Source organism: Balaenoptera ricei, chromosome 6 (assembly GCF_028023285.1).
Source record: "Balaenoptera ricei isolate mBalRic1 chromosome 6, mBalRic1.hap2, whole genome shotgun sequence".
Lineage (NCBI taxonomy): Eukaryota > Metazoa > Chordata > Mammalia > Artiodactyla > Balaenopteridae > Balaenoptera > Balaenoptera ricei.
In genome coordinates, this window is record NC_082644.1 from 86,947,003 (window position 1) to 86,961,437 (window position 14,435).

At 38.9% G+C, this 14,435-nt stretch overlaps 1 protein-coding gene across 4 annotated transcripts in view; it reads left to right on the top strand.

Moving 5' to 3' along the window:
- The window catches only part of MELK (maternal embryonic leucine zipper kinase), a 79,470-nt gene that overhangs the window by 41,247 nt on the left and 23,788 nt on the right, over positions 1–14,435 (top strand). For all 4 annotated transcript variants that reach the window (XM_059926493.1, XM_059926494.1, XM_059926496.1 and 1 more), the window contains 3 exons: positions 2,651–2,719; positions 4,133–4,231; positions 10,528–10,614. In XM_059926493.1, the coding sequence (XP_059782476.1) occupies positions 2,651–2,719; positions 4,133–4,231; positions 10,528–10,614 (255 nt within the window). The remainder of the gene's footprint in view (positions 1–2,650; positions 2,720–4,132; positions 4,232–10,527; positions 10,615–14,435) is intronic.

The window sequence follows — 14,435 nt, forward strand, 5'->3', positions numbered from 1 at the left end:
GCCAAATTATTTGCTTAGGATAAATTGCTAGAAGTGAAATTGCTGGATCAAGGATATGCGATCTTGAATGCTTTTTACACGTATTTCCAAATTACTCTTCAGAAAAGTTTATGCTCTCTCGTTGTATATATAAGCGCTCTTATCGCCGAACTCTAACACTGGACAATTTTTTTGAAGTTTATCAACTTGGTAGATCATATTTTTGTTTAAATTAATTGCTTTTTTTTTTTTGGCTGCGTTGGGTCTTCGTTGCTGTGTGCAGGCTTTCTCTAGTTGCAGCAAGCCGGGGCTACTCTTTGTTGCAGTGTGCGGGCTTCTCATTGTGGAGGCTTCTCTTGTTGCGGAGCACGGCCTCTAGGCGTGCGGGCTTCAGTAGTTGTGACGTGTGGGCTCAGTAGTTGTGGCTCTGGCTCGCGGGTTCTAGAGCACAGGCTCAGTAGCTGTGGCGCACGGGCTTAGTTGCTCCACGGCATGTGGGATCTTCCCAGACCAGGGCTCGAACCCATGTCCCCTGCACTGGCAGGCAGATTCTTAACCACTGTGCCACCAGGAAGTCCCTAATTGCTTTTTTATTGCTAGATTAGTTGAACATATTTTCATGTTTATTAACCATTTAAAAGTTCTTGTTTTGGGAATAACCTGTGAATATTCTTTGCCCATTTTCTTTTGGAGTGTATGCTTTGATCCCATTTCTTCTTTTATTGAACAAATATTAATTGAGCACCTTTTATATGTTAGGGCCAGACAATGTTCTAGGTGAACAGCACAGACAAAATCCCTATGATTAAAGAGTTTATATTCTAATATAGTGAGGCAGAAAATAAATATGTAGTATGACAAGTAGGGATAAGGACTGTAAAGAAGGTGCCATGAAAGGCAGGTAGAGATGATGGTGGGCAGGGATGCTATTTATAAAGGTGGTTTGGGGAGGCCTCACTGATACCACTGGTATTTAAGGGGAGACCTGAAGAAAATAAAGGCACAAACTCTGCTGATATTGGGGAAAGCATTATAGTGGCGGGAACAAAGAGTGCAAAGGGCTTAAGGCAGGATTGTCTTTGACTTGTGAGGTAATCATAGTTTGGTGAGTGCGGGAGAGAGTTAGGAGGTGAGTTTGAGAGGTAGCAAGGAGTTGGGTGGATGTGGGGTTACAGACTACGTAGGGCCTTGGAGCCAGAGTAAGGAATTTGGATTTCATTCTGAGTGAGATGGGGAGCCATTAGAGCGTTTTGAATAGTGAAGTGATATGACCTGACCCAACGTTTTGAAAGAACATTGGTGTTGGTAAGTAGAGACTAGACTGTGAGGGACAGTGATGGGATCTGGAAGACCAGTTAGGAGTCTCTTGCAATATATCAGATGAGAGACCCTGGAGGTGTGGTGCAGGTAGTGACAGGTGATTCTGGATATATCACATAGAACCAGTAGATTTGCTGATGGATCGGACGTGAAGTGTGAGGGAAAGAGGAGCTGAAGAAGATCCAAGGTTTCTGACCTGAGGAGCTGGTAAGGCAGTTGCCATTTCCTGAGAAGGGGAAATGTGGGAAGGAGAGGATTGGTGGTGATCTGCGAGAGCTTTTTATGTGATGAAATGTATTAATCTTTTGCCATTTAGGTGGAAAGGTTTTTTCCCTCAATTTGTTGTTAATTAACTTTGTTAGTTGTGTTTTGCTGTACAGAAATGTCAGCTTTTAAATCTTGTCATCTGTTAATCTTTATAGTTTTTTGGTATTGCTGTCATGTCTAGACAGGTTCTAAAAAATAATCACCGATGCTTTCTTTAAGTATTCTCATGGTTTAGTGTTTGCATTTAACTCTTTAATCAGGGTAGAATTAATTTTGATATAGACTGTGAATTATAGTTCAATCTTAATTTTTCTCATATAATTAACCTGTTTATCCTAGCATCATTAAACAATTTGTTCTCTGCTAAGAAAAATGATTCTATCATTTCCTTTGAATTGGGAAAGAGGGGTGTGTGACAGGTTGTGTGAAGAGGTATTATATCACGTATTTGTGTTTAGCAAGCCCCTAGTCTTGTTTTGGTTGATGACTTGGTGACTGTAATGTCTGAGTATGACAGGTTATAAACATTTATCTCCTGAGTCTCTTCCATTCCCAAAAGAGGTACTTGCCTTAGAAGGTGGCTTTCATCAGTTCCCTCAATGATTGTGAATTCTGCCTTGCGGATGATATGTGACCTGTTTTTAACCACAGCCTGTGTCCTCCTACCAAATATACTTTTCTGTGACCTACTTTTGTCAACTGACAATTCCTCTGGGATTATAAACTAAAATTTGCTTCAGCAATACAAACACTGACTACAGTGTATATACTTCCTGTCCATTTAATCATACTATAGATTCCAAAGCCCTGTAACATTTACGTTTGCTACTCTTACATTCTCTGTGCTCTAGCCCTTACCTGATATGTGGATACTTTAGAGGTGACAATAGTGTTTAATTTACTGGATTTTCTTCTTTAAGGCAAGAAATGGGTTTCTTATGTTATTAATAATGTTTACCAAATCTTAAACTTGGGTGAAGTCTTCAAGCTTGGAAGTAAACCTCCAGCATGTTGTTAACCTTAGAAATTTGTGTCAAGGCTGATTGAACCTAAATCTCTTAAATGCTTTCTTTGTTTTTTGTAGAGAGGGAAGTATGAGGTTCCTAAGTGGCTCTCCCCCAGTAGTATTCTGCTTCTTCAACAAATGCTACAGGTAATCTTTGTTATTTATTTTAAAATAATAGAAGTCTTTTGTAATTATTTGATTTTAAGATGTCTGTAGTGCTACCACATTTATCTATCAGCTGTAAAAAATTCCATTCATTATATCTACTCTGCAGATATTCTCTACTAGGTGCTTTCTCTGCAAGTGCATTTTTTAAAAAAGACTGCTACCATATATCTTTGCTGATTTGGTTTTTCTTCCTTTTTCCTGAGCATTGTCTGTTTTCTCTAACCAGCTCTTGCTCCACTGTTTTCTGTTTTCTTGCTCCCATTCTTTTTCCATTAGATATATAGTAGATACGGAATAAATGCTTAAATGAGCTGATGTACAATTGAGTGGGCCCCATGATCTAGTGCAGTGGTTTTCAAACTTTAGCGTGTATCAGAATTGCCAAATGGGCTTATTGAGACACAGATTGCTGGGCACCACCCTGAGAGTGTCTGATTCAGTGGAGCTGGGGCTGGACTAAGAATTTGCATTTCTAACAAGCTCCCAGATGACACTGATGCTGCTGGTCTGGGAACCACACGTTAAGAGCCACTGGTTTGGTGTTATGATCTCTGAGGGTGAAAGACAGGAGTGCTGAAGTCTAGTTATCCACCCTACCAATCAATAGGCATGCCACCTAACCTGGTTCTGACCTGTAAAATGGGGATTCTGAGCTTGGCCTCTGTGCTACATAGTGTTACGTGGATAAAATGAGATTAATGGGGAACACTTTGAAAAATATGAGTACCTTATTAGCAATATTTTTTTCATTATTATGTATTCAGTTTTTCCATATATTAAGCCATCTCTACTTTTTATTCAAAATTTACCTTAAGCTCACCTACCTTAAGTAGGGCAAGACCACCAGATCTCCATAATGAGATTGAAAACACCTCATCCTTTCTTCTGAACTCCCCAAAACTTAATCTTTGTTGATTAATTTTTCTCTCCTCACATTTGAAAATTACAAATGGAAAAGAAAGGTGTGCTTTTCAACTTGTTATATGTGATTGTAAGCTCATCGGAGGTAGAGATTGCATATTCAGTGTGAATGCCCTGCATTGTGCCTGCTTGAATATTAAATTGGTGAATATTTCCTGTGAATAGGTTTTCCAGCAAAAGACTATTACATCATACAATAGATTGACTGAACTTCATGAATAATGTCCATACCAATGAAGTTCATGTTTGTTAAACATTTATCTTCTAAGCCCGTGTTGGTAGCTATAGTTTTCTTGCCTCTATTCCCTTTTTAAAAGAATTTATTCCAAGGCCATTTTAAGGTCTTTGACAGCATTTCTGTGATGATAAAGTTTACATCTGTTCTGATGAATTTTGAGTTCTCAGAAGGAAAGGTGTTCTATGCTCTCTATTTAAAATGTTAATCTCCAGCTACCTCTCAATGGCCACTAGGTGGACCCAAAGAAACGGATTTCTGTGAAAAATCTATTGAACCATCCCTGGATCATGCAAGATTACAACTTTCCTGTTGAGTGGCAAAGCAAGACTCCTGTAAGTAAAATGAAATCCAGTAAAATTAAAAAACAAAAACTTTGTGTGGATTCAGGATGTACAATGATGTGGTCTGAATACAAAAGGAAATATATTTTGTAGACTTATCTGTTAGACTGGTGTTTGGGAGATTGTAACTGAATTGTATATTTGCCCGTTAATCTCTAGGACAGTGGCTCCTAACGGGGCCTGCACATGAGAATCACAAGGACCTTAAAAAAAAGTGCCTGTGGGGCTTCCCTGGTGGCGCAATGGTTGAGAATCTGCCTGCCAATGCAGGGGACACGGGTTCGAGCCCTGGTCTGGGAAGATCCCACATGCCGCGGAGCAACTAGCCCGTGAGCCACTGTTACTGAGCCTGCGCGTCTGGAGCCTGTGCTCCGCAACAAGAGAGGCTGCGATAATGAGAGGCCCGCGCACCGCGATGAAGAGTGGCCCCCACTTGCCACAACTAGAGAAAGCCCTCGCACAGAAACGAAGACCCAACACAGCCATAAATAATAAATAAATAAATAAATAAATAAATAAATAAAATTAAAAAAAAAAAAAAAAGTGCCTGTGCCCTGTCCCACAGCAATTAATGGATATTTTTTAAAAGCTCCCTGGTGTTTCTCAGGTAGTCAGGATTGTGAACAGTGCTCTGGGAATCTTAGGCAAGTTACTTAACTTTTCCAAACCTATATATTCGTCTGTAAAAAGTAGGTTAAACCTGTTCTTTCTATTTCCCAGAGTAGTTATAAGGTTATAGAGGTTCTCAAACTTTTAAGTCTGAGGGCCCCTTTATGCTCTTATTATTCACTTATTAAAATATTTATTGATCGATTCATTTAAAAGTAACAGTACTAAACCTATTACAGTTTATCACAAATATTTTTATGAAAAATGACTATTTAAAAAATAAATTTAGTGGGAAGACTAGCATTGTTTTACATCTTTGCAAATTTCTTTAAAGTCTAGCTTAATAGAAGACACTTGGATCTCACCTGCTCCTGCATTGTTTTGCTATGATGTTTTGATTGGAGATCCTCAGGGGTCTGCAGACCATACCTTGAGAACTGGTCTAATATATATATGAAAGAACTTTAAATAACACAAAGTGCTACGCAAGTTTAAGCAATTATATTAATAAGTATTCCTACATTAATGTTTTAAAAAATATTTTTTAACAAATGGCAATTTGAACTTGGTAAAAATGTGAGCATTACTGAAGGGTATGTATAATATTTTTTAATTGAAGTATAGTTGATTTACAATATTGTGTTAGTTTCAGGTGTACAGCATAGTGATTCAGTTATGCATATGTATATTTTTTCAGATTATTTTCCACTATAGGTTATTACAAGATATTGAATGTAGTTTCCTGTGTTATACAGTAAATCTCTGTTGCTTATCTATTTTATGTAAGGGGTATGTATACTTGGTATATTAGCAAACTATTGCTGCATAAAAACCCACTCCAAAATTTAGTGACTTGAAACAATAATAATTTACAATTCTGTGGATCAGCAGTTTGGGGCTCAGCCAGACATTTCCTGTGTGAGTCTTACCTGGGGTCACTCATGTGGCTGCAGTTAACTGGTGACTTGACTGTGGCTGGATGGTCTAAGCCTCACTCAGAAGACCAACTGTTTGTGCTGGTTATTTATTGGGCCACACTGTCCAGCAGGCTAGTCTGGGCTCCTTGATATGGCAGCTGGATTCCAGAAGAAGCCAGAAAGTGGGCAAACCCTAACACTCAAGCTTTTTTTTTTTTTTTTTTTTTTTGGCTGCACCACGTGGCACGTGGGATCCTAGTTCCCCGACCAGGGATCGAACCCGCGCCCCCTGCATTGTAAGTGCAGAGTCTTAACCACTGGACTGCCAGGGAAGTCCCACACTCAAGCATTTTTCAAGCCTCTGCTTGCATTGTGCTTACTAATGTCTGGCCAAAGCAAGCCACAAGGCAAAACCCAGAGCCAGTATGGAAGGTGTAGCCATCAAAGTTGGTACAGTTCTTATCCTCTTTTCACAGATAAGGAAATCAAGAAATTAAACATAACTACTTAAGAAATAAATCTAGTGAGAAGAGTGGCACTGCTTTACATCTTTGCTGATTTCTTTAAAGTCTAGCTTAATAGAAGACACTTGGGTACTCATCTGTTTCTGCATTCAGTCTGTTTTGATATGTTGTTTTGATTAAAGCATATGGAGAAAATGCAGCCTTACACAGATACATAGTTAGAAAAGCATTTTAATGCTTTAAAGGAGAAGTGTTTTAATAGCCTTTTCAGATAATTGAGGGTGTTTTTTTGATAATCTACTACAACGTCTGCAATGGAGAGGGGTATGTGCATGGGTCAACAGAATAGCTTGGATACATGCCACATTGTAGACCTGGTACAGCTGTGGGGAATTTGCTTTCTGGGAGAATTACACCAATAAATATAAATACTTGGAAAAATAGACTATGTTTGTTTTTAACCCCTTCTCACTAGTCTGCCCACTGTTATGACCATGCAGCCTGATCTGAAATTCCTCCAGATTCTCCTGTGACTGTCAACCCCTAAAATCTCTCTTCTCCATATTTCTTTTAACCTTCCAAGACATTTTCAGTATCTATTGAGCAAACACAATTAGAGCTGCAACTTAATGCTAACAACCATCAACACTGAGAGCCTAGGACAGCAGAGTATACGGTGTCTGAGCAGCGCAGCAGCAGGGCCAGGGGAGCTGTGATGTGCCCTTGTGAGGTGGAGAACGTGGGTGGTGCACATGCCTGTGTTCAGCCATTGGGGGTCATCATTTCTCCACGTGTGGGAGGGCTTTGCACGTCTTCTCAGCCGTGATCCTTAATAGGGTAGGATATGCTACTGTTTGCAGTGGAACAGATGCCCAAATGAAGAAAGTCTCTGATTTCAACAACACAAAGATTATTTTAAATTGGGGCACAGTATAAGGTAAGATACATAGTTTTGAGTGTTCCAAAAAAGTATATGATTTTCCTTACATCTTAGTATAATAATTACTAATATTTATTGAATGCTTACTATAATAGAAAAGTGTGCTACTGTAGTACTATAATATAATATAGACAGAGCCCTTAGGATAGTACCCTTAAAGGCTTTGTGTTTTTAACTCTATTAACTCATTTAATCTTCATACAAACCCTCTGAAGTAGGTACTGTTATTGTCCCCATTTACAGATGAAGCAACTGGACACAGAATCATGAAATAACTTGCCCAAGGTCAAAGAACTAGTAAGTGTAGAACCAGGATTTTAACCCAGACAGAAGGGCTCCAGAATATAATGGATCTGACAGGCCAACTAATTCAAACTCAGGGCCTGTATTCTGTGTAGCTGTAGCCTTTGTGATGAACATTAGTTGTCTGGTCTCTGTTGGAATAGCTACTGGAATAGAGTCATGGAGAGGTGGCATTATGGTGTGGTAGGAAAAACCCTGGCCTAGGATGAAAAATGCCAGTTTCAGGCAAATTGCATAAATTTTTCTGAGTCTTCATTTTCTCACCTCTAATATGTGTATTCTAATGCCAGTCTCTTCTGTATGTTTGGATCATGTTTTGTCATCTATAGAGTGCCTTTAAATGTTATGTCATTAATCTGTCATGTCTGCCTTACAGTGCTGTCACAGGGATCAAATGAGTTATATACAGAAGAGCTATAAGGGATTATTGCTTTTCAAAATATTTGCTTTTCTGCCTCAGTATTGTGCTTCATCAAGAGTGAACTATAAAAAATAATTCAGATTTACTTGGATATTTAAGATATAGATGCTATTCTGTAACTCTATGCATGATCTCCTATCATTTTCACACGTAGCTCTAGTACCCAAGTATTGTATCAAATAGAAGTTATATTCAGTTCTATTTTCTGCCCTACTGAACAGGAAATGTAGTAGGCACGGATAATCCAAAATAATTGGCTAGCTTTGGGTATGCATTTTTGTACTTAATTTAACTGGAGCATGTGTGGCTGAGAATTCAGAGTACTTAAAGTGTTGAGCCCCTTTGGAAAACTTGAGATAAACCATATTTTTCAGACTTTGGTGTCTTGTCCCACTCTTTTCATTCTTTCCAGTTCAGGAACCCAGCAAAGAAGATAACATCTCCTTCCTATCCTTCCTTCCTTTCCTCCACACACCTTGTGGTAAAGTTACAGAGCAAGAGGCTATGGGGGAGAGGTTTTTGTTTTTAAGAAAGTAACTTAAGATCATGGAGGGAACCCCAGAAATCATTTCCTTCATGCTTGAGCAGTTGTATCAACAAGAAGATACCCAACTGGGTGGTAAAGTGTCCGGGCTTCTGAGGTTGAACCCTTCCTGAAGCAGGAATCTACATTTTGGGGAGCTGCTAAGGTCAAAGCAACACAATGAAAACTTACTTGTGGCATTTTTGACTTTCATAAAACCATCAGTGTAAACCTTTGTGGTCTCCCCATTCTCCCTAACCCTTGAGGTTGAGCTTGTACCAGCCAATCATGCAGGTCATTGTCTGTACTGTTCCTCTAGTTTCATGATGGCAACATGACTTTCTCTTGAGTCCGATGTTACAAGTGTGGTGTCCAGAACAAGGGAAGGTCATGATATTGCTCTGCCGCATGCTGGTACCTTGAAGGTCAGTGAAAATCTGAACTATGTGATCTAAAGAAAGGGCCAGAATGGTAAGGGGGGTTAATCATTAAAACAGTGGTTAAAGGAACTGGAAAAGAGAAAACTTGGAGAGGAAAGGTTGTTGATAATAGGAATATTCAAATTTCTGAAAGTTCTAATACCAAAGAGGAAATAGAATTATGACTGTTATAGTAAAAATAGTTAACAGTTTTTTGAGGGCCTACTCATTTAAGGTGATGTACTAGGTACACCACATAGGTTACATATATTGCAAGGCAGGTGCCATCTCTGTTTTACAGATGATGAAACTGAGGTTCAGAGCAGTGTAGTAATATGCTCAAGGTCACACGGTTATTTTGTGATGTAATGATTAAAACCAAGGTCTCTCTACTTCCAAAGCCTGTCAGCTGTCAGATTGTACCAATTCACAGTGGATAGGGGTCACAGGGAGACAGACCTTAGGGGAGGAGGAAGAAGCTAACCATCTCAGCTCTTCCGGAGAGGAAGACTTTAAGCAGAAAGCGAAACATCCCATATTGGGGCTGTTGTGAAGCGAATTCTTACATTGGAAAGATGACTTTAAAATTACATTCCTTATGATTCTTTTCCCATATGATTTTCTGAACTCCTATTCCAGGTCCAGGCCAGACCCTTCCTGCCTTTTCATTCTCAGTGATCCTTGTTTAGTTCTGAGAACTCATTTCTGGCCCCATCTCTGGTGAGGTCTCATCATGCAGGGATCACAATACTTGGATAACTTCTGTCCTTAAGCAAAATAAAGTTTGTGTAGCAGCTGTGTCACTTCTTCCTTTTAAAAATTGTGCTTTACTGGTACCTTCAGCATAATGATGATTGTGCAGCATCCACGGCACCATCATAAGGGCTCCTTGGATTGCGCTAAACCCAAACATAACCTGGGGGACAATATGCTACAAGTCTGAGCCACTCTTTTACCCAGTCTGTTGTCCTGCCGGTGATTTTGGATGCCCAGATGACTGCTCCTTTATGTAAATGCCGGTCCCTGTCTTGCGGTAGGGGAGGAGAATATAGTCCCTTGGCTGCACAGCAGAATTGTAACAGTTGATCAGATGATGAGGGGGATGTGAAGGGCTGGGAAAGAGAGCTCATCATCTTCTTGAACTTCTTATTGTTATCTGCTTATATCTTTAAAAATTGCGGAGAATGTTTATTCGTGTTTTTTTTTTTTGAATAAATTTATTTATTTATTTATTTTTGGCTGCGTTGGCTCTTTGTTGCTGGGCGCAGGCTTTCGCTAGTTGCGGCGAGCGGGGGCTACTCTTCGTTGCAGTGCGCAGACTTCTCATTGCGGTGGTTTTTCTTGTTGCGGAGCACAGGCCCTAGGTGTGCGGGCTTCAGTAGTTGTGGCTTGTGGGCTCTAGAGCGCAGGCTCAGTAGTTGTGGCGCACAGGCTTAGTTGCTCCGTGGCATGTGGGATCTTCCCAGACCAGGGCTTGAACCCCTGTCCCCTGCATTGGCAGGTGGATTCTTAACCACTGCGCCACCAGGGAAGCCCGAGAATGTTTATTCTTACCCAAGAGTTTAACAAACTCATGTTGTTTTTACATGTTGGTGTTTGATTTTACCAGGTAATTATGGTAATTTTAAAATTTCAAAACCATAAATATTTTGTAATTTTTTGTTAATAAAGTTGATAAAATTTTTTTGTAGCTTATTCACCTTGATGAAGATTGTGTAACGGAACTTTCTGTATATCACAGAAACAACAGGCAAACAATGGAGGATTTAATTTCACTGGTAAGAAATACAGCATGAATTTGAGAGTAATATCTTTTGTTTCATCATTGTTTTTTATTTTATCAGTACATTAAAAATAGTATAGCATTTTTCAGACCTATGAGTTTATCATGGGTGTAAATATTGCACTTATTTTATGTTTAAGTGTGTTTTCCACTCAACTCTTTTTTCTGATGTCTGGTGGATATACTCTTTAAAAATGAGATTGATCAAAGAGACTTAAAATGGAAAAAAAAATTTTAAGAAACAGAACAAACGAGTCCAGAGAATTGACAGAATTTCAGTTTTGACTACTTTAAATTCTCTAACACGGAACTGTGATTCTGTTGTAGAAATGAGGTAAACACAAAGCAGTTTTCATTTTACCTGAAAGCAACCTTGTAGCATCGCATCACCCCCAACCTTATGAACCAAATACCATGAAATCATCATCATGATTTCATGGTATTGGATCATTTTAGCTCTTTCAGATGCTTAATCTCTAGATCACACATGTGGTTTTTTTCTAGAGATAGAGGCACTCACAGCTGTCTCTGAGTACAATCTACCACGATGGGCAGGGATTGCAGCCAGCATGGCTCCTGGTTCAGTACTATGTCTCTCATCACCTATGAATCGTATTTGTTTTTTTCTCTTTTCTAACTTGAAAGGTAAAGGCCTTAAGCAAATTTCTTTTTAAACTAACCAAAGCTTTACTAAGCCACAATTTTTTTCAGTGAGGAGGAGATATGAAGGAATTCTTTTGAATGACATATAATACATCTTTTGAATGACAATTCCAGACAAACGGAACATGTCTGGAAAACAGAATGATAATTTACTTTTTCATGGAATGAAAGGGGATGATAAGAATTGGGAACTGCTGCCAGATATGTCAGGTCCTTAGTATTTTACAATGAAAATTCGAAGTTTTCATGGGAACAAGTTAAAAAAAAATTACATGACCTTTTCTTTGGAATGCTCTTTAATAGAAAACTATATTTTGGATTCAAAAAATTTCTTTTTAAATTTTTATTATAGAAATTTTCAAACACCTACAAAAGTAGAGAGACTAGTATAATAACAATGGTTTTCCATGTACTCGTCATCCAGTTTTAACAGTTATTAACATTTTGCCAGTTTTTTTCTATATTCCAACACTACCCTCCATCTGCCCTTTTTTAGCTAGGGTATTTCAAAGCAAGTCCCATATATCATGTCATTTTATCCAGAAAAAATTTAGTATGAGATTCACAAACTTTTAAAATCTGAATCTTAAAAGTAACATACTCAGAATTTCAAGAATCATTAGGAAAAAAAAAAAGTCTTTAAAATAGTATCCTTTATGTGGTGTCTACATATAATTTTCAAACTTAAAAGTGAAATGGAAATGGGAATTGTTTTCTTACTTCTGATAAAGAAAACAAAATAATGAGGCGGTAGAGATTGTTTTCTGGTGTTACATCTCTTTAAATATCTCAGTTATCCTGAAAGCTAGGCATGACCAACATCAAGAATGTGTGAGGAAAGTAATGGTTTTTCTTCTTGTGTACTTTCCCCTCATTCTTAAATGCCTGTTTATACTTATTTTCCAGTCGTAGGGATGAGTAGACAACATCTTCTTAACCTTGCCTGAACATTGTAATCACCTAGGAACTTTAATCCTGATGCCTAAATCCCACCCCCAGAGATTATTATTTCATTGTTCTGGGGTATGGCATAAGCATCACAATTCTTAAAAGCTTTCCAAATGATTGCAGTGTGTAGCCAGGAGTTGAGAAGTATTACTCTAGATTCTTGCTCTTCAAAGTGTGATCTAGAATCAGCAGCATCAGCATCACTTTGTGCTTGTTAGAAATGCAGAATCTCCGTCCCACCTCAGACCTGCTGAATCAGAATCTGCATCTTGATAAACCCTAGGTGATTCATCTATACATTAAAGCTTGTGAAGCATTGGTCTAAGTCAGTGGTTCTCAACTGGGAGTGATTTTGCCCCTCAGGGGACATTTTTGGTTGTCACAACGGGGGTGTGTGTATATGCTAATGGCATCTAGTGGGTAGAGGCCAGGGATGCTGCTAAATATCCTAGAGAATAGCCACTCACCACAAAGAATTATCCAGGTCAACTATCAATAGTGTTGAAGTTGAAAAATCCTGGTCTGGGTGGTCTCAGAGAATTCACATTGGTTCTAGGTACTTTCCATTTTAAAGAGCCTTGGGAAAACCAGGTTTGAGATCAGCCATGGTCTGTTATATTTTTTTTTCTGGCATCTTGGGAGCTCTAGCGGCTGGCTAGACAGGACAGAGATCAGTTTAATGTGATCCATGCTGGGTATGGTGCTGCTGATCTTTGTGTAAAGAGAGAGAAACAATATTATTCCCAAACGTTCAACTCATGGAACTACCACTTTTATATTATATCCATGAGCATTCTTAAACTGCTTTTTGTATGTGGAAGTGAGAGTCTCTCATGTATCATGATTTTGAGCCATCTCATAGTCCTGTTGAGATTTCCTCCTGTGATGCTAGAGCTTCCACTTCATAGCTTTCCTTACTTTTCCCCGATCTTCCAGCCGTGAGTGGCTCTGGGTTGTGGAGCAGCCAGTTATCTATCTGGCTTCGCTGAGGGTCGCATGTGCACACGAGAACCTACAGACCAAGACAGATCCTTTCCTCTCACCCCTGCAGTGCAAACACCCATGTGTTCTGGTGGTGGAAGTTTAAAGATTGAGGGCCTCGGGAGCAAGGTCAGGAGAAGGATGGTGGGCCACTCCTCAATTTCTCAAACCCTCTGTTCCAGTAGCTGCCTCTCCTCAGCCCAGGTGCCCGGGCAGTCCTTTAACATTTGGCTTGCCTGAACAGTAACTGGGGATTTTAAAATGTTTTTTTGTTTTCTAGAAATGGAACCTTCTTTATAACAGATAAACCTATTGCTTTACTTTCAGACATTTGACTTTCAAAAGAGGGAGCTGCTTAAAAGATAAGGGAGACATTGGTTGCATTAGACTTGGGGATCGACACCACCTGAAAAGCATAACTAATGTGTTGATTTATCTGTTATTAAACATAGAACTCCCCTGTGCATCTTACTGTAATAAGTAATATGAAGTGGCTGTGGCAAAAAAGTTATTAAAAGGATGCTTTTTTGCCTAGGGAAGTAGAGTTTCCAGGATTATAAAACTCTGAGGCCTGTTTAGAAAACTCCACCTAAAACTCTTAGCGCCTTCCAGGTATTGTTTACAATGCCTGGGTTATGCCATTGTTGACAAGCAAGTGGCAGCTTGTTTCTGAGCAATCGTCTCTTATCAGTTTATGGCATCTCTTTCAAAAAGGCAGCCATCACACATGAGACCATGGATGTGGGAGGTGCAGAAAAAACCTTTAACGTAGCTTCTGGAAAGTAGAGAGTGATTATAACTATGTAGTTTTCACCTGGTTTCCAAGTACCTTCTCCATGAAACCTTTTCCGTCCTTCCTTTCCCCCAACCTTTCTGGATTAAAGGCAATATTCCATGATAATTTATCACAGTGTTATACTTCTTCCACTAGATTGATAGATCCATTATGTAAATTTCAAAGCATATACTATGATTGTGGCCATCTAAAATGTTAACAGATAAAATTTATTAATAAAATCAGAGGTGATAGTAGACCTCTTTGGATTGTGTACTTTGTGAGGTACATAGCACAAAATATTATTTAGCATTAAAATTTAACACTTTTGCAGGGCAGAGTCTCAAACTCTTGAGTACATTATTTAGAAACTTTCCATTATTCACGTAGATTGAACAGACATGTTTACATCCAACACTTCCTAAAACCTCACTAAAATAACAATAAAG